The sequence below is a fragment of the Populus euphratica genome, unplaced genomic scaffold, assembly GCF_000495115.2.
Source record: "Populus euphratica unplaced genomic scaffold, PopEup_1.0 scaffold41.1, whole genome shotgun sequence".
NCBI classification, from domain to species: domain Eukaryota; kingdom Viridiplantae; phylum Streptophyta; class Magnoliopsida; order Malpighiales; family Salicaceae; genus Populus; species Populus euphratica.
Genome location: NW_011499868.1, coordinates 1946513 through 1967747, shown reverse-complemented (window position 1 = coordinate 1967747; position 21235 = coordinate 1946513). Strand labels below are relative to the sequence as shown.

Below are 21235 nucleotides of genomic sequence, written 5' to 3'. Positions count from 1 at the left end.
CCCTGTGATCTCAGGTTCGAGTTCTTAGTTGCTTATATGATGGTTACTGGAGGTTTACATAATCGTTAACTTCAGGATCCATGGAATTAGTCGTGATGCGCGAAAGCTGACCCGGACATCCAAGTTAATCTTAAAAAAAAAAAAAGTCTATCTTAAATATTTAAATGGAAATGATTCATGACAAACAAATGTTGAGCTAATCCATGCATTTAATCCATAATTGTATATTATCATCTCATGACTCGTCTAGGTTCCCCTTATCCACCCAATTTCCTCCCCGTTTCCTCTTCACACCTTTCCATTTGTGCCATCATCTTGATTTGCGTAAATGCACGGACAATTAACCAAGTTGCATTGGTATTTCCTTTGATCATATCGTCTCTTCAATAAGGACAAGAACACTACCAGCTCAAACAAGATGATAATATGTTTTCTGATCAGGGTGGTGCACGGGTGGTGGCCCCTGTGCTTGCTTCTCAATCATACACTGGATACTTCAGTTATCTCAATCTTTTAGACTTGTAAGATAAGATTATATTAAAAAATTATTTTAATTTAATAATTTAAATTGTTGTATAAAATTTTAAAATATGATTTATAAACTTTAAATTTAAATTTTTTACAAACTCATATTATCTTATACTTAATTTTTATTAAATAAATAAAAATACTAAGATTTAAACTCGTAATCATTGATTTAGATATTAAAATTCTAATAACATAATAAAAAATTATTTTAATTTAATAATTTAAATTGTTGTATAAAATTTTAAAATATGATTTATAAACTTTAAATTTAAATTTTTTACAAACTCATATTATCTTATACTTAATTTTTATTAAATAAATAAAAATACTAAGATTTAAACTCGTAATCATTGATTTAGATATTAAAATTCTAATAACATAATAAAAAATTATTTTAATTTAATAATTTAAATTGTTGTATAAAATTTTAAAATATGATTTATAAACTTTAAATTTAAATTTTTTACAAATTCATATTATCTTATACTTAATTTTTATTAAATAAATAAAAATGCTAAGATTTAAACTCGTAATCGTTGATTTAGATATTAAAATTCTAATAACATAATAAAAAATTATTTTAATTTAATAATTTAAATTGTTAAATAAAATATCATAATATAATTTATATTATTTTATAATAAATTTAGCCCTTTTACAATTATGAACATAACTAGACCACTTAACTTAGAAGGTTAAGCCAGCAAGATAACTCTAGGAAATGGTTTTATATTGTACTCTCCTGCAATATTAATAACTTTTTAATGTGTGTTTAAATAATATTTTTTATTTTAAAAAAATTATTTTTGATATTAATATATTAAAATAATTTAAAACACAAAAACAAATATGACTAGGAATGCACTTACCCCGTGACCTCTTTGACAAGTGAAGAGAGTATTAATTTCCTCTCTCAGGCATTTCGTCGAACAAATTGAAAATCACGAAGCAGGATCAACGCAATCGAAACAGGCAGGTGAAAGTACTTTCTCCAAAACATCTACCCCAAAATTCCAAAATCTTCAGAAGTTTCGCGGAATTTATAAGCGAAATTAACATTCATGAATTGAAAACACATATTGACAAATCAATGTTCAAGTACCTTCCAAGCAATTAATCATAATATGCTTAAAACTGACTAAAAACTTGTCAAAATGTATTCAAATGGAGCTCAAATTTAGAAAGCACACTCACCCAGAAGAAAATGACAGGAAAGTTGAGCACCCAGAAGCTGCAAAACAAACTTCAGTGAAAATGACTTGTGCTGATATGAAAGACTGAAGAAACTGAGTAAACATCACATGTTCATGTTTATTGGGCAATAAACTAAGTAAACACCTAACACTAGCAGATAAAGAACAGAACTTCAACTTCAACAAACAAAATTAGTACTTAAATTTTACAAAATCTAAAGTCTTTCAATGAGAAGACTTGGAGCTTAAAATATAAATATTATCAGAACTTGACATAATCTATTATAAAAAACGTGGAAAAACGTAAAGTCGATGCAGACCCATTACCAGAAGTTCCATGCAGCGACGTGTTTTAGACTCCACTAGCTACTTTACTGTGCGGTACAACGGGTAAAATACCTTTATTTTTTTATAAAAATATATGTGTGTTTTTTCAATGTATTTTTATAGTTTTTAAAAAATAACAAATCAAAAATTTATGCATACATAAATTAAATAAACTAAAAGTTATGTGTGTTAATAAATAAATAACTATTAATAACATCTAAAAACAAAACTTGAAAAATAAAAAAATAAATGTAAAATAAGATATTTTATCTTGAAAAATAGAACATTAAATTGATTGAATCAAATAAAAAAATAAGATATAAGGTTATATATATTAAAAATATTATTTGAAAATAAATATCTTTTTATTTTCAAAAACTTAGTTTATCTATATAAAAGATAAAAACAAAATCATGGATGAACCAGAAAAACATCTTTGAAAAATAAACATATAATAAAAAAAATATTAAAAAAAAAACTCTAAGAAAAATAAAAAATACAATATTTTGTTTTTTATAATTTTTATTTTTTTAATTGATTATGTTATTTTATATCTTCAACTGTATTATTTAAAGTTATATCTTCATAGTAATCATATCATACCCAATATGCTAGGTTTGGCAACTTAGCAACCAACCACACGTTACCTGTTTTGTTTGGATATGACTACTATAGTGGTTGGAAAATCAAAACCCATGCTTTTTTTTATTTTAAAACTTGTTTTGCAATCCATTTTTTATCATAAACACCCTATAAAAACATGACAAATTCATTTCAAAATCAAAAATCAACTCAAGCTAATATATGTTTTTTTCACAAACTTTTAACATATATAAACACATGATATGAATTCTATGCATCAAATGAAATAATTTAACACAAAAATATTTTATTTTGGTGGTTTAAATAGATGTTAACAACAATTTTGTTTTTTATATTATCAGAATCTAGCAATTCCTTTCTCTCTTTTTTTTTATTTGAGAATAAAAGTAACAAAAATAAACTCTTGTTAAAATGTAATTGAAATAATTTTGAGGAATCATAATTATATAATTTGTGTTATTATTTAAGTTAGAGGATCAAAGTGAATATTTTTGAAATTAATAATATATCACCTATATTTTTCATATTTTTCATTTTAATTTTTTATTTAATCCCATCATTTTATAAACTTGGTTGTCTAAAATCAAAGTTCGATGAACAAACATAAAAAACAAATTTTTGAACTGATAAATGTACAGTAAAAAACCGACTCGTAGTAGTATATAAGTGACATTTTGTAGAGGTTGAAAATTCTAAAACTGAAGAGATATCCTTTTCTTGAAACTTGAGCGGGGAGCAGAAACCAGAGAAGTCAAGACACCGAACTTTCAATATGTTCTTGTCGGGCAATAGCAACTACTAATGTCATCGTCAAACTTGGAACTGAGAGCAGAAATCCAAAACAAAAACGTCATGGAGACTTGGCAGGAAGCTCACCACCCGTGTTTACCATTTCCATGCTCGGGTTTTATTCTTATTCTTGTTTTCTTTCTCATGGCAGCTTGCTAGCTTGAGCTTGCATATACTTCAGGGATAGCAAATTAACCGAACAAAGCCTTGAACTCAAAAAATTTGTTAGCTTAGCTGCAGTTTTAGCTGTTAAAATTAAATTAGTGTTTATTTTTGTGTTTTAAAAATATTTTTTAAAAATTAATTTTTTTATGTTTTTAAATTATTTTAATATGCTGATATTAAAATCAATTTTTAAAAAATAAAAAAAAATATATTACTATTTAAAATTATATCTTCATAGTAATCATATCATATCCAATGTGCTAGGCTTGACAACTTAGCAACCAACCACACGTTGCCTGTTTTGTTTGGATATGGCTACTATGGTGGTTGGAAAATTAAAACTCATGCTTTTTTTATTTTAAAACTTGTTTTGTAATCCATTTTTTATCATAAACACCCTATATACCAAGTATAAATAAAAAAATTTAAATAATATAATTTTAAATATTTTTTAGATATAAATTGTCTAGACCATTTAAGATGATTAGTTTAAAAATACGATAACAGTTTAAATTATTTTTTATTTAAAAATATATTAAATTTATTTTTTATTTTAAAAAATTATTTTTAATAAAAACGTATTAAAATAATTAAAAAATTAAAAAAAAAATTAAGAAAAAACATGAGTTACACAGTGAATACAAGCACGTCATGCAAGTGACATGATGTGATGCTTGGAATGCTGCCTTTCCATGCCAGCATATTTAAACAACATCGTAGCTAATGTACTGTGTTGCTACGGTAATATTCCATGGGCATTTAAACGTGCTATAAGAGCATCTTTGAATGGATGATGCTATTTTAAATAGATAAATTAATATTTTATATAATACAAATATAATTTTTTTATTATGTATATTTTAATAGAAAAAATTTATTTAAAAATTTAATTCTATTAAAATAAAATAAACAAATATTTTATTTTTTTAATAAATTTTATATTATTTGTTTTTTAACGTGGCTAGATTTAATTAATATATTATTTTGCTGGCCTCTCTTTTTTAATTTGATTCTTTTAAAAAATATAAAAAAATATTTATATAAAAAATTTATTTTAACATTTCATTTAATTTTTTTATTAGAATATGAAAAACAGGTAAAACAAAGTCAAAATATTATTTTTTTTTATTTTTAACTATTCATTTAGCAGCTCCAGATGCTCTATGTTGGCACTGTATTAGTGTACGGCTCTCAAATTTAATTATTATCTAAATAAAATATATTGTCAAAGTTTTTTTATCTAAATGTTTATATATTTACTGAACTATTTTACAAGCAAACTGTTAAAAAGAGAGAGAGAGAGAGATTTGGTCCATCGACCTGGTTTTTTTACCATTCAAATTTATCCAGCCTGATCAGATAATTTGGGTTGCCTAACTTATTTTGGTTTTTTACCAACTAAATTGAAATATAGTTGTTTGGTACTAATATATTATTAATATATTATTGTGATGTATTTAAATTATTTAAACCGGAAGCGGGTCTTGAACTTCGGACGCCCAGAACCAGGCTCTAAAATACACACACACACACATACACAAGAGAATAATAATCAAGGGAATAGAGTATATATGAGGTGGAAAAACATCATCTTGGCAGGTATATCTGAAAGATTTTATATTAACGTGCTTGGAGAGAATTGCAGAGAATATTTAAAACCCAATCCAGCTTCGATCGAGGCCATATGTCATAGGATTCATCAAGGTTGATGACCATAACATTTCTTAACATATATATATATATATTAAAATGATTTTTTTTCAGAAACAAAAAAAGACTTGACAAGTTGATGACTCGATTTTAACGGGATGATGCGGAGGCAACCAAATAACTTGGTTAATTCGAAAAAAAAATTCAAGTCTTTTTTAACTTAGATGGATCTGGTTTCTTAACTGGCTAGGGTTGAGATTCTGAATCAACTTGCACAGGTTAGTATGGTTTTTAAAACAATGGTTAATGGATCCGGCAAGCTTAATTGGAAAATTATATTCATACAATATAGTAATTATCAAGGCATCGTTAATTATTTGTTTTTGAAGAAGAAAAACATTGATACTATCAATTCCAGGTAAGAGAGAAGTTAATGGATAATTTCATGGATATAAATCTAAATTACGTGAGAAAAGATATGCTTGGCAAGTTTCATGCCACTCTGATCAATGTTAATAAAAATTCTATTAATTAAGATTGGATTAAAATAATATAATAATAGAGTTGTTTCTGCCACAAAGAATTATAAAAACTGCAAAGAAAAAGTGGCATTATCTTTTTTTATTGGAATGTATCTAATTTTGATAGATTGTTTAAAAAAAAATGATCAATGTAACTTTTAATAGGGTTATAGACTCTTAATAGTGAGCTACCATGCCATAGATGCGAGGACTAGACCCATAAATCCAGCTACAAACTCAGGCAAGTGGGTTTGCAGAATCGTATGCTTGTGTTTGTGGATCAATGCACCAGGTTTAGATCAGCACATTTAGGGTCTATAAACCTGCTCCCCTGGGCTTGGGGCCATTGGCAATGTATCTGTATCCTGACCCATGATTAGCGGATCCCATGTTATAATCTAATTTTTTTGAATATGGTGTCAGGGCCTGAAGTTAATAGGTTTTGTATCTAAACTCAATTCTCTTCGATTCGTTGTTAGGATTTAATTCTCTTCGGTCTTACGTCAGTATCTAAGATAAAATGGGTCATTCGTCAAGTTCCAAGTTTCCTCGATTTTTTATCATGAACTAATGGTATTGGGTATAACATCAGGATTCAATTTTTTTTGGGTTTGATGGAAGGACTCAAGCTATTAGAATCTTAGATTTCTAATTATTATTATTATTAAAAACATCAATGTAAAAAATATTTTTATTTATATTATAAATATTTTTATTTTCATTAGAATTAAAAGTATTAATATTAAAAATATTATAACTTATTTTTTGTTATTTTTCAATTCACATTTTTTTCTCTCTTCAAGAATATTTTTATTTTTAAGTGCTCATATATTTTCTTTACACAATCGATCTTTGAAACTAGTTATGGTTCATAGTGACCAGCATATTAAATAGTGACTTATAGTCCATATATTACTGATAAATGACAAGAATTCCTTGTCTTTTTATATTTTTAAGAGAGGATAAATGATCGCTGTGTCGCTACACACGTATGCCAAAAAATATTATTATTTATCCTATAAATATTATTATTTTTATTATAATAAATATAAATAATTAAAAAAATTATTAAAAATATCGAAAAATAACCATAAATTTGATTTAAAGGGTAAAATTATTATTGTTATTGCTGTTATTGTTAGTGTTATTATCGTCATTAATAAATCTTAAAAAAATAACATTGTTACCATTGAAGAAAAAATATAATTTTTAAAAATATTAAAAAATATAAGAATTTGGATAAAAAAATTAAACATTGTTATTTATATCATAAATATTGTTGTTAGGTTTAACATCATAATTAAATTTAGTATTTTAAAATTTTATTTTTTTATATATTTTTTATAAAAATAAAAAATTGATCTGTGATGGAGCAGAGTCACCTACCTAATAAGAATTAATCAGTGGTGCAAACCTATAAGAAGGAGTGTAAATCATTTATTGAAAAATAACTATTTTCCAATCAAAGTGGATAATTGTGAAAATCATTAATTGGTTTCCCATCCATCCATTAAAAATTATATTTCAAATGACTCATTTCTCAGATCATACGCGGTTTTCACATTAAATTGTTCATAATATTTAGCAGAAGGGCCAAATCAAGAAATGAAATCTTTTTAATGGTGTAATTGATAGAAAAAGTACTTTTAAGTATACAAATAAAATTATTCCAATAATCGGGGGATGAATTTAAAGCTTGCCCATAATCTCAATGCGAGACCTGAAAACCCTCTCATGGGCTCACTCCACGGTCCAATCACAAAACCCATAACATTGTCATGATGTCGAGATTTAAGCGCCCTTCTTAATTTTTTGACTTGCCAAACGCGGCAAAGGCTAAAAAAATCCACTTGCACTCCCCAAGAAAACCACGATCCCGCTCTCATCTTTTCCACCAATAACATTCAAGCACTTAAATCCAACAGCCCAAAACCCAAGCCCTACGCCCCACACGGATCGGTACTTGATCCAACGGCCACCCTTCCACCTATCTCTCAATAAAACAGGCCACAGATCATTACTTCTCAGATAAAAAAAAATCAAGAAATCGAGAGCGAAAAAAGAAGAGGTAAAAATGTCAGGGAGAGGAAAAGGAGGAAAGGGACTGGGAAAGGGAGGAGCCAAGAGGCATCGTAAGGTTCTGCGAGATAACATTCAGGGCATCACCAAGCCTGCGATTCGTCGACTGGCTAGGCGTGGCGGAGTCAAGCGTATCAGTGGGCTTATCTACGAAGAAACCAGAGGTGTCCTCAAGATCTTCCTGGAGAATGTGATTCGTGATGCGGTCACCTACACAGAGCATGCTCGCCGCAAGACAGTGACTGCAATGGATGTTGTATATGCTTTGAAGAGACAGGGCCGTACTTTATATGGTTTTGGTGGTTGATTTAGTGATTCATGTACTGGGTTTATTGGGTCTTAGCTCTTTTAGAACTGGGTTGTGGATAGCTGTATCTCTTGCTACCCAAGTTTCATGTATCTATGTGTTTCTCTTTTAATGCTTGAATGAATGGCTATTAATTTGTGTTTCTGTTTCCCTTCTGCTTCTTATGATTCGCTTCAATTCTGCGAGCCCTCGATGTCTCGTGACAAGGTCGCCAGCCGATCTGTGTGGCTTAATGATGGATACGGGGAAGGAGGTCCTGCGAAGGGAGATTAAGCATGTATTGGTCGAATAAATCAGTGTGATTGAGCCAAAAACATGGCTGAGCTCTAAAGGACAGAGACTAGTCTGTTCAGTGTCTGCTTAGACCCTGTTGGAATTTGATTACTGTTTTTGTGATTTTGGATGTTAATATTAAAAATAAACAAATAAATTTCAAAAGACAAAAAATATTCTAATATATTTAAAAAACAAAAAAATAATTTCTATCACATTTACCGACTCCATGTAATTTTTCTTATAGAAGCCGATGCTGCATGTATTTCCAATCATGACAAGAGAATTCTTCCACGGCCCAACCAGGTCCGAGCTCGACATCCAAGAAATAGTATCATCGTAGGCCCAGCCCATGAACCACTAGACTGTCCATTTCCTCATTCACTACACTAATTTTACATTAAAAGAAATACTTTTTTGCACTCTGATCTTGGTATTTTCAACACTTACAATTCAATTACAAAACAATTTTTTTTAACATTTTGGCTTCTAGACGTTGAAATTAAAGAAAATAAATATTTTTTCTATCATGTTTTAACAAGAAAAAAAATAATAGTATTAATGGACTCTTTGCATAAAAGAAGTTTGGTTTGATTAAGTTTTTAAAAGAATTGAAGATTTATTATTATTATTATTTCTGCTGCTGCGATTTTATAAATACATTTTATTTTTATAATATCTTAAGCTAGCTTATCAATTTATTAATTAACAGTGTTTTATTAAAGCTAACCTAATTAACGCGTCTCAAGAGACATCCCTTACATCGGGCAAAAGCTAGAAGATAACCTATGGCTGTATGACATCAAAGCCACAAGGCACTATAAACCCAAGACGGATATAAAGAGAAAAAACCCTACAAAGAGGAAAAAGCACTGCTCTCACACACACAAAATCAAACTCAAAAGAGCAGCAAAAATAGATTCAGATCGAAAGAGAAAGAAAGATTCGATCTCACAAGAAGATCGAAACCGAGCACAAACATCCAAGCCAAAGCACAAAGAAACCCACAAAGAGAGCGAAAAGCACAAGAAGAGACCTAAAATGGCATCATCTGCATCAGGGACTCAAGTTCGAGCATCACACATCCTAATAAAACACGAGGGTTCAAGAAGGAAGGCATCATGGAAAGACCCAGAAGGTCGTGTGATAAAAAACACGACAAGGGACAGTGCTATTTCTCAACTCAAAGCAATTAGAGAGGATATTGTTTCTGGAAAAGCTAAGTTTGAGGATGTCGCTTCTAGAATCTCTGATTGTAGCTCTGCTAAACGTGGCGGCGATCTCGGTTAGTTCTTTTTCATGTTTTTTTTTGCAAGATATTTTTTTGGGTTGCTTTACTTTTAGTTATTGAATGAATTGTAATTTGGAGATTTTAGCTCTTAGGGGTGTTGTGGTTAGATTTTTGAATGGGGATGTTTCTTTGGCTTTAAGTTTGGAATATCTGTGCATCGTTTGATGGGATATAAGGTTTTTTGTTTGTATTGGGTATGTATGAAATGGGTAGTGGTTATTTTCTTGGTTAGTGCTAGTTGGTGAATTTGGTTTTACTCGAAGATTAAGTACGTTGAGGTTATTGGAATTTAGTGTTCCGAGGTGAAAATTATTTGGTGGTGACATTAGTTACCGGGATGAATTTTTGTATTCTGCAGTGAAATTAGTTACTCGGGCCAATTTTGTGCCATGCTGTTATTAAAGTGCTTAACTCCTTGCTTTTGACGGTAGAATTGTTTGATATAGAAAATCTAGTCTCTACACCACTGATGTAATCGGTGGTTATTATGGTTGTATTAAATGGCTGATAGTTGAATTTTGTGCTTGTATGTACCTTTGGTAAAGGCTGGATTAAGCAAGATGATCCAACACTTGTTCACTTGTGGAGCTGCTATGATTCCTTTTGAGAAAGTTGTTAATCGTTTTGCTTTATGACACTCTTTATTAAAACGAACATAATTTGAAACAAATTGAGTCGATATTCATGCACTTTGGTTCAAAGCATCCATGGGATTGCTTTTGCATCAACATATTTGAGATAGCTAATGATGAAGTGATCAATTTAATAGATGATAATGAGGGAAGTACTTGATGAAATGTCTGGAAAGAGTACAATGCTTTCATTGCTGATCTTTAAACCTCCAAGCTCATGCTTTGTGGTTACTTTAAGGTGTCATCAAACCTAGATGCGTTCTGCAGAATAGCATGTGCATTGTATATTGATTCTTTCTTTGTGTGATAATGGCTTATGTTGCTTAACATACTGGATAAATTCACGAACTGGTCTCCAGAGACCTATTTCACAACATTTGCAAACATTCCATGTTTTCATTCTTTCTTTTTCTCAAGTATCTGAACCTGGACTTCACCTCTTTGGTGTATTAATTCAATTACGTAATGGTTTTGGAAAAATCAGGGAAAGGATTAAGAGAGAACCTTCAAGCAAAGAATATGTACTAGGTTCTTAATATATTTCTTTCAGGACATTTAATCTACTCTTTACTAAACTAGAACTCTGCTCAATCCCAAAAGAAATCTAAGCCTTAATACCAAATTAGTTCTGCATTTGTTGTGAGATGAGTAACATTAAGCTTGTACATATGTGACAGAACATAGTACAATAAAATTTGTTTACACTGACACTTTATAGGAAGCTGCATAAACAATTTCAAAGAAATTGAACCAAGAAGGTTGTTCTTCTGTTTGACTTACAGCATCTATGGAATTTCTGTTGCATTAACACATTTGAGATAACTAGACATGAACTTTTAAATTCAATAAATGAGAACAAGGATTGCTTGGTAATAGAAGTCTTCAAATACTATGATGCCTTTACAATGAGAGTATACCTCTAAGCTTGTTGTTTGCAGTTGCTTTTAAATTTTATTAAATGATGTATTTTTTGGGAACGCATGCTCACCTCTTGATTTGTCACGTAGCTCACAGTTTTAGATTGATAGATTCCTGGTTTAGCCATGATTAGCTAGGTGTGACCATGTTTTTGTGAGCCACATTTTCTTTCTCTTTCCTGCCTCTAGGAGCAGAACAAGAAGTTCATCTCTGTTGTGGTTAATTATGTGTTACCCTGCTCTTAGTACGCCGTTTCCATTGCCACTGCAGTTGTCAGGATGAATTTGATCAGGTTACGTTCATAAAATTTGTGTATTTGATAAACTATCAAGTGTACAAGGGTAAATGCCACCTTTTGCCACTATACTCTTGTTTTTCGCAAGACTTTTGCCTGTGCACAAGTTTATTTGTATGGATTCTGTCTTTTTAACTTGTGATTCTGTTAAGGACTGTCTTTTTGTCTAACTCTGTTAGTTTGAGTGCCATGTGTTGGTCAATCATTCACTGAACTACGAGAAAATGATGATGTGTGGAATTAAAAAAAAAAAGCAAAAAGAAAGAAAAGAACAAAAAGAAACATGTTTTCTTAAATTATTAGAACCTAATCCATAAAAAACAATTCAGTTTCTTCTTTTTAGACCAAAGAACGACCTTTAATTGAGACAGACGAGGAATTCTACTAGATAATCATCTATTTTCTACCAAGCTCAAAGCTTTAACTCCACCCTGCCCAATTAAGCTTTTGTTCAGGTTTATGGTGGCTAGGTAACCACCAGTGTTCAAATGGATACTAGGTCATCATATCAAATTTGTTGAAACCAGCTTGATGTATTTGCGACCTTAGCAACATGTGTGTGCGGGCATGTCTGATGAGAACAAAGCTAAGAGAGTTTTATTATTTGTTGGGAAGCCTTATAATCTTCAAGATGTGATCTTTGCAATATTATTGCCTCCTGGATTTTGTAAACATAATTGCTGATATTTTAGTTTCGACTTAGATTATATCTTTTTGGTTATATATAGTTTTATCTTGTATCATCTCATCATCAAATGTATTTCTAAATAAAACTCCATGTTAATATTTCTACAGGGCCCTTCGGTCGAGGCCAGATGCAGAAGCCTTTTGAAGAGACCACCTTCTCTCTTAAGGTTGGTGAGATAAGTGACATAGTGGATACTGACAGTGGAGTTCACATCATCTTGAGGACTGGCTAATCATGCAGGGAGATCATGGCGTGTATTGAAACAAATACTCGATGTACTTCGTAAACATATTCAAGCATTTACAGGATTGGTTTTGCTTTCATTTAATTCCACAATGATCACATAGTGGTCCTACCTGTCTGGTCATTCTTATTGTGTTGAATTGGTTCTTGACTCATTAAGGCATCATCCCCTGACTCAGGTCAGGCTCGTATGCTTGGGATTGTATTTCTGCTGAATGACTTCTGGGTGTGCTTTGGGTGAAATTTAACAGACTCTCTAATAATAGCTTCATTGGAATGAATGGATCCCACAGATAATTTTATATTTAACTAGTTGTTAGGTTCATGCCCTGAGTAGAGGTTATCAACAAGAAAGACATGGATAAATAGCAGTAAAAGATTGCAGTGGTTACAATGAGTTCTGGTGTTGTTTCTGTCGAAGGACGGCTTGGCCTTCCAATGCTAAATTATCATTTCAACGAGTCTTATTCTGTTGGTTATGCTATGTATGCTAATCATCCTCTTGGCCCTCTAGGGCTAAATCATCAATTCAGGGGTTATTATTATCTTGTGGAGATTTTTCTTATGTTTATAATGATGTAATTTTATTTTATTTTTTAAAAATTATTGCAACGAAACTAAAAGGTTGATAGTGTCCTAATAAATAATAATAATTTTTTATTGATTCAAATGAAAGGTGGAGACAGAAAGCTAAATAAAAATGTATATTACGGCATTTGATATGGGAAGCTCTTTAATATTTTAATTTAATTATATAATAATAAAATTGTTTTTTTATTAAAAAGGAAATAATTTAAACTCTTCGAAAAAAAATTATAGTATAATTAGACTGCCACTATACTAATAGAAGAAAAGAAACAAATGGACTTGGTTCTGTGTTGTCCGCACTAACTTTCAACGACTTGCATGTTGAACTTCTCATTAAAAAAAAAAAAAAAAACCCTATTTAAAATGCTATTTAGCTAGGATCACTAATGTTTTAAGTGTAAAAATACCTTCTTCTTCTTCTTCTTTGTCTAACGGCACAATACGCTAGCATATAGTAGAATAAAAGCATCATGAAGCTGCAAAAAATGAAAATTTAAATGGAGTTTTTATTTTATTTTTTTCCGCATGGTTTTAAAGACCGAAAAGTTAAAATAAGTTTACGTAAAAGCTAAACTAGTATAGATTAAAATAATAATAAAAAATTATAAAAATTATAATTTAATTGGTTAGGTTTTGAGTTTGTTTTTTAAAAGTTATTGATTTAAGTTTTATAAATTGCAGCTGAAAACTTAAATAATTATTAATTTTAAAATTGATAAAAATTTAACTAATTATTAATTTTAGGATTATAGAATTAATTAAGATACACAAGCTAGGATCATGGAATTAATTAAGATATACAAGCTGATCTGAATATTTAAATTAATAAAAAAAAAATTTGACTTAACTTGGTACAATTAAAAATTTAAATTGACTTATAATTTAATTAAAAATTTATAAAAAAAAATAATTTTTTTATAAAAATTATTTTTCTAGATATTCAAATTAACAATCTTGACAAGCAAACCAAACCTTATACTAAATCAAGTTTTATAACTTTTCATTTAAGTGTCGTAACAGCACAATCGAACTAGTGGATGCTTGAATAAATAATCAAAGGAGGCAAAACTCCACGCTGGCAATCCTATATCCTGTTTATCTTCGTATCCGTTAGATCGTTTCGAACAAACGGTTATTACAAAAGCACCCGCTTGACGCGGATTAAACCATGGATAGAACATAATCCTACGGATATTACAAAAAGAAGGCAGCCATGCTGGCAATCTCAGGCGTCCTTTAAACATCATTAAAACATCCGTCAGATGATAACCAACTAACGGTGGATATTAAACTCAAATCCGCCAAAACAACTGCCTTTTTCTGAAGAGCTCTCCCTCCAATAAATACCCGGCCAAATCACTCTATACAAATCACCATTCAAGCCCATAAAAAAAGAGAAAAAGCTCTCCCCTCTTTGATTTTCCGAGAAAATACTCAAGTTTTGCAGGAAAGTTTGCGAGGATGTCGGGAAGAGGAAAGGGCGGAAAGGGGCTGGGAAAGGGAGGTGCAAAGAGGCACAGGAAGGTGTTGAGAGATAACATCCAAGGAATCACAAAGCCAGCAATTAGAAGGCTAGCAAGAAGAGGAGGTGTGAAGAGAATTAGTGGGCTGATCTACGAGGAAACTAGAGGGGTTTTGAAGATCTTCCTTGAGAATGTGATTCGTGATGCTGTTACGTACACAGAGCATGCTAGAAGAAAGACTGTCACTGCCATGGATGTTGTCTATGCTCTTAAGAGGCAAGGTCGTACTTTGTATGGGTTTGGGGGTTAGGATTTATCGGGTCTACTATTTTGTTTGTATTGATTTCATTTGCGTAGGAATTTAGATCTTCTATGGGCTGGAATTGAAAAATAGGATCTGTAATTGAAACAATTTATCAATACTGATTCAGCTGTTGCCATTTTACGCCAAAATTGTTTGCTTCATTTTAATTCTTTTTGGACTTGATGCTATAAAAAGCTCCGATAGGTAGTTTCTTTTGAGATTTGAGAAATTGGGCTACGAGGGTTTATGAGAAACAATCAGCAATTCTTTGGCCTGACGTAAAAGAGTCATTGGTGTAGTGTAGTCAAGCTGCTCGATGTTTGGTCTGTGAATGGTTTTGATTGAAGAAGGTCCGGCGTGGTTGGGCATGGAGGGATAGGCCCGTACAAAAAATATAAACTATTTAAATAATTAAACAATTTTTTCTATATGATTTGATAAAAAATAGATACTACAACATCAAACTATTTATCAAACACATGAATTTTTTATTTTGACCCACAACCAATGTTATTTCACCATTTAAAATAAAAAACTAGGCTCTGAGCCAAGTCCATCTCTCCATAGGGGTCTTATACCATGTAGATGTCATAGATGCAGTGGTTGATGTGAAAATTAATTGCAAAACCCATCTGATTTGATAAATAAATAAATAAAGGAAAATCCATTTGGCGACGCCAGGTCATTAGCTCATTTTCTTTTCTTGACAAAACCAATACCGCTTACACCCACCCTGTACAACATCAACAGCAAAATCGTGATCAGAATTGATTTATGGGTTTAAGTTCTCGTGTTCATAGCTCTGGTCCTAGTTAATGCAAAGGGCCAGGTCAAGTCCTCCCAGCAGTGATTTCCCCACTAAATTTCATTCTCTTTGCGACTTGGAGCTTCGAATCACTACTGCCAGTCTGAAACTGGAATGACATATCATGCTGGAAAGGGCAATCAGAGCCGTTCCGGCATCCCTTGGGAGTTTTAAAATACATGCAAGGCTTCTGAAACTTGGGCTTCAATTCTCTGTTTTTCGAGTTTTGTATCGATTCCGGGTTTTGAGTGTGATTATAATAATGACTTCCATTATGGAATAGATTTCGATCCCTCATTTCTTTCTTTGCCGTTCCATGTTCCTTTATGAGGTTCTTAATGTAGCTCACATCCTTCACAAGGTTAGTTTTCTTTCCTCCTTGAGGAACACTGATGGGCTGTTTAGGCTTCTTTACCAGAGTGGGTTTCTCCGAATCAAACATTGGGTTGGGGTGGATGTCTTTGAAATAAGATATTTGGGGTGTTTTTGATTCTGCAGGCACAAGGCTTGGTGTCGTTTGCATTGAATTAGATGCAGAAAACAAGTTCCCAACTGGTGGCCTTGGTGCTGAGACTTTGCCAGGTTCTTGAATGGGCACAGGAATAGGTGAAGCAACTCGTAATCCAGTTGCTGGAACAGCATCCTGAAGCATAGAATTTCTAGTTACTGTCGTTTGTACCTGACTAAGTTGATGGTGCAAGCTTCCATCATAAGGCATTGATGGAAAATGCACTGCGGGTTTTGGACAGGGGATGGGAATCTGACCCATTGGCTTTGACCAGGGCAACTCCTTACTAGGTAGGCGCTGCAAGTTTCCATTAGCAGGGGATGGTGCTGAAACCATGGCAGGTTTTGCATACAATGGGGACCTGGAACTGGAAACTGGCCTAGATGTAACAGGAAGTGTTTGATTGCCAGTGATAAGTTTGTCAACCATTTTTGGGTCGCTAAAGATTTTAGCAAGTAAATCAGTGTCAATCAAGCCTCCCTGCTCCTTGCTTTTTATGATAGCAGTAACAGCAGCAGAAGCTCCTGTGATTGGATGAGTACCTGGATCAGGCAATCTTCCAAGTTCTGGTTTTTGACTTGCAGGTGGATTTAGAGCAGGGGTGTTGCTCTTTGAAGAGTTCAGGATTCCAGATGACAATAAAACTGGTGGCGATGCTGGTGACAGGGAAATTGTGGGGTTTTTTAGTGGTTCTGTCAAAGCAGCTGGCATTTCTGCAGCTTCCTCTTCTTCAACAGGAATGAGAGGGATAATTGGAGTGAGGCTATCATCATAATTTTCCTCTTCCACGTCTAAAGAAACAGCAGGGCTACATGGAAAAGAATGTGAGGCCTAGTCAGATGAAGATGATTTACAGAATCTTGGTTTGCAAAAATAAGAAATTTTACCTGGGAGGAACAGAAGAAGGGCGTGGATAAACTGCTTCAAGAACTCTCATTTCCCTCAGTTTTTGAGCCTCTGACTCCTGGCTTTCTTCTCCATCCGTGACACGCCAGTTGTAATTCACAACAAACTGTTTTTAGAAGAGAAAAGCCAGCAGTTGGGGTTTTAATAATTCAATCACTTGACACCATATTCTACATCCTAAAGGTCTAATGACATTAAGTTATCACATCACGATGTCACCACATGGTGCATAAGAAACAGCATATTTATGCAAGTAGAAGGGAAAATAACTGAGAAAATCTGCTTACGTTGGGGGGGCACTTCCATTGAACCCTAGGAATGCAGGATAATTCCTTTATGTATGGATTCAAAAAATGAGTGCGTTCAAATCCAGGGGGAAGGTCATTTGAATCCTTCCTGCTTGAAATCGGCAAAAGCTGTGATGCATTTTTCTGAAGAAGATCTTGGACTTGTCCACCAACTTCTGAAGGACAATCCTCGGATAGAAACAGCCTCACCTATTAAACATCAGAAACAAGTTCATAACAAGAAATAAATACCCAGTAACATTTAGAAACCCTATTTCATTACATTAACATAAAAGGGAATCATCTAGGGGCACTCAAAAAACTGAGAGCAAGATAAACTGCTTAAAAATTATTTAGAAGACTGCAGACAGTTATTGGCACAGGTAAAAACTAGGGCACCAGTAAATTCTCAAACGACTATGATATGACCTAGAAAAGAACACTGTCTTGGAGAAAATCTAATTGTCAACCAAAGCATTATGGCAGTGTGAACAAGCAACGTTCATACAAATCCAAACTAAATGAACGACCTAATAAAATCGCATTAACAACATTAACTTGGTTCACAAGATCCTGAATACACACTACAAACCTGGATGCTTTTTCACCCCAATCAACCCCTGCTATTTTGACAAATGAGCACACTCAATTATGAAAACATAAATGACTGGATGCACTAGACAATCAGTTCCGATTATATTGTTTGCAGTTCTTCTCTCATACTATAATTGAAAAATCATAGATCAGAAACCAAATCTCCAGCAACTAATCCACTTATATATTAAGAGCATTTTCAAAAGGTTCCACACCTCCAAATATTTCCAATGGTCCTATGAAGCATCTCAATAGTGCTTGCTAATGATCTACAAGAAAATTCAATTCGGATTCAAATGGTGCAAATGAGTGAGCAATTTGTAGATCAAAGAAAGGAGTTTGGTTAAGGACTTCAGACACAATGCCCAACTACATCAATAATAGATGAGAGGAACAATATTTACCCCTCCAGATGCAAAAGGTAGCCTTCATCTCCACTTGCAACCTAAAATTATAGGTTTTATGGTACACTCTTCCCATGCACTACAAACTATCAGGACTGAAAGAGATTCTGATGCAATCATGCAAAACCAATTTCTACAAGGAGAAGTTTAGGACACCTGATTCTTGCAGTCTATACCACATTACAGACATGAATTTGTACATTGGAAAGGCCCTCCAAATGTGTTGATTATAATAAATTGACATTAATTTACAGGAAACACCAATCAAATCCATTTTGAACTCAAAACTAAAACCTTATCAAACATGCCGTGATGTATCACCAAGCAAAAGAACTGAAACATAAATTCAAACCAAAGTACAGAAAAGCAGAGCTCGAGTATTTCCACATTCTCTTTTACCATTTCATCATGATAAAGCTGACTGGATTATTTTCATCTGTTTGTGCCGAAGTGCGGCATAAGCATTTAATTTTAGGATGGATTAACACTCTGAGAGATCAAAAAAATAAATTCTTGTCTCCTAGAACAATTATTTACCTATCATCTTTGTTTCTTCCTAATAAGTCGAGTGTGTTTTATGGCTAACAGGATTACTTAACTAACCATCCTCTCCTTTTCCAGTTCTTATACATTTTTCTTCATTCCTTTTCAACAAAGTTAGTATCTTTTATCACATGAAAGATTGCAATTAAGGCCATTTTTTTCGATTCTGACAAGATTGTGTACTTCAACTGAGTGCTTGAAGGGGATGTAGCATCAAAGAACAGTTCTTCAAGCAACTCCCTTCCTCTAATGCTGCAATCAGATCCAATACCCTTAATTCCTTCAGGGGCTGTATCATCAGATCCCCATTAAAGCAGATCATTATCTCATTAACTAATTAAGATAACACTATTACACACATCCAGATATTAATCGCTTGCTGTATCAGATTTAAATTTGGACTATATGAGAAATGAAAGAAGAAAAAGATTAATAAAATAATTACAGGTATACCTGACAAAGATAAAGACCTGGTGCCCACGAAACCCTGTTTGATTTCCTCGATCGCTTCATATCACTAAATCTAAAATCCTTTTCTCTTCAAATCAAATCAAATTTTATCAACTATTTTTCGATTTCAGTAATAGTAACTGACACGGTTTAATCAGATTCTTTTTTTTTCAGATTTCAAAAACAAACAGCCAACACGTCGATATTTTTTTTTGGAACAAATTCTATGATGATTTTCGCGAAAGAAGAAGATATATATACATATACAAGACAGACGCGTCTGTAGAAGGAAGCGGGAGAGGAGGAGAGCAGATGGATATAAGGAGGAATCAACCCGCCAGAGAGGACGGTGCTTATCGGTCCGGGCTTGGGGCTTGGCCTGGACTGGCTTACTTTTTTTAACCTAATTAGACGGTAGATCGAGGCAAGTCTAGGATAACGGAGCAGCCAAGTTAATTTAAATTAACTCTATTTTATTTTATTTTAAAAAATTAATGGGTTTTAATTGGTTTTTCTCGAACAGAACAAATTTTAAGACCATGTTTCACCAGCCCCTTTTCTTTTTTATTTATTAAAACCCTATTTATAACTATTTTCTTTTTGAAAGATTAGACATCGCATATAAAGGTGGCACGTGGTGATGAGTTGGTGGCTAATAATTGGTCCACCATGTCTGCTCTTATCTTTTCTTTTGTTTGATTTTGACTTTCCGAATTTATTAATAATCGCCACGTATCTTTATTCCTGGCTGACTCCACACGTCAGAATTTTATTCTTGCCTCGTTAATACTCAATTATGTGAAAGCTTACTCTTGTTAAACTAAATATTATGATAATAATCGTACGCGAACCCAAACTTGAAGTTATGCTCTTGAGTTGGCAGTCATTAAAGTATATTTTGGAGAGTTAATTATAGTTTAATCTTTGTTGTTTACCAAAATTAATCAATTGTTTCCATTGTAGTCTTGATTTAGTATTATTTTTCTTAAAGAATAGTATTTTCTTTCATGAATGAATTTTTCAACTAAAAAAAGTTTTTTCTAATTTTATAAAATAAAAAATTCAATAAATGATAAATATAACTAGATTTAAAATATTAAAATTAAATATATGATTTTTGAAATAATAATAAATGATCAAAAAATCTTTCAAATCATATGAATTATCTCAAATTCAATATTTTTTTAAGTATTAATGTTGGTATTTCATATAGTGTCTAGAATAATTTGCTTACATCTCGACTAATTTTACAAATTTTAAAATTAACGACCATATAAATTTATAATGAACTCAAAATTTATAGTACTAAAACCGTTAAATTCTAGATAATAAATCTAGAATCTACCTTATTAGTTAAGTTATATTTTTTTAGAATTAATTTAATTTAATTTTTATGATTTAAATAAGTAGTTTTTTTCAATTATTTTTTTTAATATTATCCCTTTTCTCCTTTTATAACTCAAAATCAAAATCAATTAACATGGAAAAGGGTCTAGAGAATCACAGTTACATTTTGATAATTATTTTTATGTATTTTCTTTCCAATAAAGCTCCTTGACCGACCGGGTACATGAGCATTGAGTGAGGCGTCACTTGGGGGAGAATTGTCCTTAAACAAGGGCGTAATTGGAGGCCTAATTGTGATTTCCAAATTGGACGGTTCATTTCCGGGAGCTTTCTTAGACTGAAAAAACCATGCTAGACCATCGGAAGCCCAATCCCTGAGCCTGGAAATTTAACTTCAGGCGCTGTTGATCGGATTTGATGCTAATTTCTTCTAAGATTGAGATAGCAACAGTGAATTATGTGTTTTCCTCGCTTATGGAAAAGCTTCTGGATATTAGAAGACAATGATCTACCATTAATTATGTACTGGGCCAG

General features: G+C 32.1%; 4 protein-coding genes across 4 annotated transcripts; 3 read left to right on the top strand and 1 right to left on the bottom strand.

The window, feature by feature from the left end:
* Positions 1-7792: 7792 nt before the first annotated feature.
* Positions 7793-8312, top strand: LOC105126696 (histone H4). The gene has a single exon (XM_011027637.1). The coding sequence runs from the start codon at positions 7851-7853 to the stop codon at positions 8160-8162; it is 312 nt and encodes a 103-aa protein (XP_011025939.1). The 5' UTR covers positions 7793-7850; the 3' UTR covers positions 8163-8312.
* Positions 8313-9194: 882 nt separating this feature from the next.
* On the top strand, positions 9195-12804 carry LOC105126693 (peptidyl-prolyl cis-trans isomerase Pin1). The gene is made up of 2 exons (XM_011027633.1): positions 9195-9720; positions 12367-12804. Exons 1-2 carry the CDS (start codon positions 9477-9479, stop codon positions 12489-12491), a joined length of 369 nt encoding a protein of 122 aa, XP_011025935.1. The 5' UTR covers positions 9195-9476; the 3' UTR covers positions 12492-12804.
* Positions 12805-14448: 1644 nt separating this feature from the next.
* Positions 14449-15026, top strand: LOC105126694 (histone H4). Its single transcript, XM_011027634.1, has one exon. The coding sequence runs from the start codon at positions 14552-14554 to the stop codon at positions 14861-14863; it is 312 nt and encodes a 103-aa protein (XP_011025936.1). The 5' UTR covers positions 14449-14551; the 3' UTR covers positions 14864-15026.
* A 434-nt stretch (positions 15027-15460) lies between these two features.
* LOC105126695 (zinc finger CCCH domain-containing protein 6-like) lies at positions 15461-19795 on the bottom strand. Its single transcript, XM_011027635.1, has 4 exons — positions 19358-19795; positions 17364-17573; positions 17058-17182; positions 15461-16978 (listed from the first exon to the last, which is right to left on the bottom strand). Exons 1-4 carry the CDS (start codon positions 19415-19417, stop codon positions 15688-15690), a joined length of 1686 nt encoding a protein of 561 aa, XP_011025937.1. The 5' UTR covers positions 19418-19795; the 3' UTR covers positions 15461-15687.
* Positions 19796-21235: the final 1440 nt, after the last annotated feature.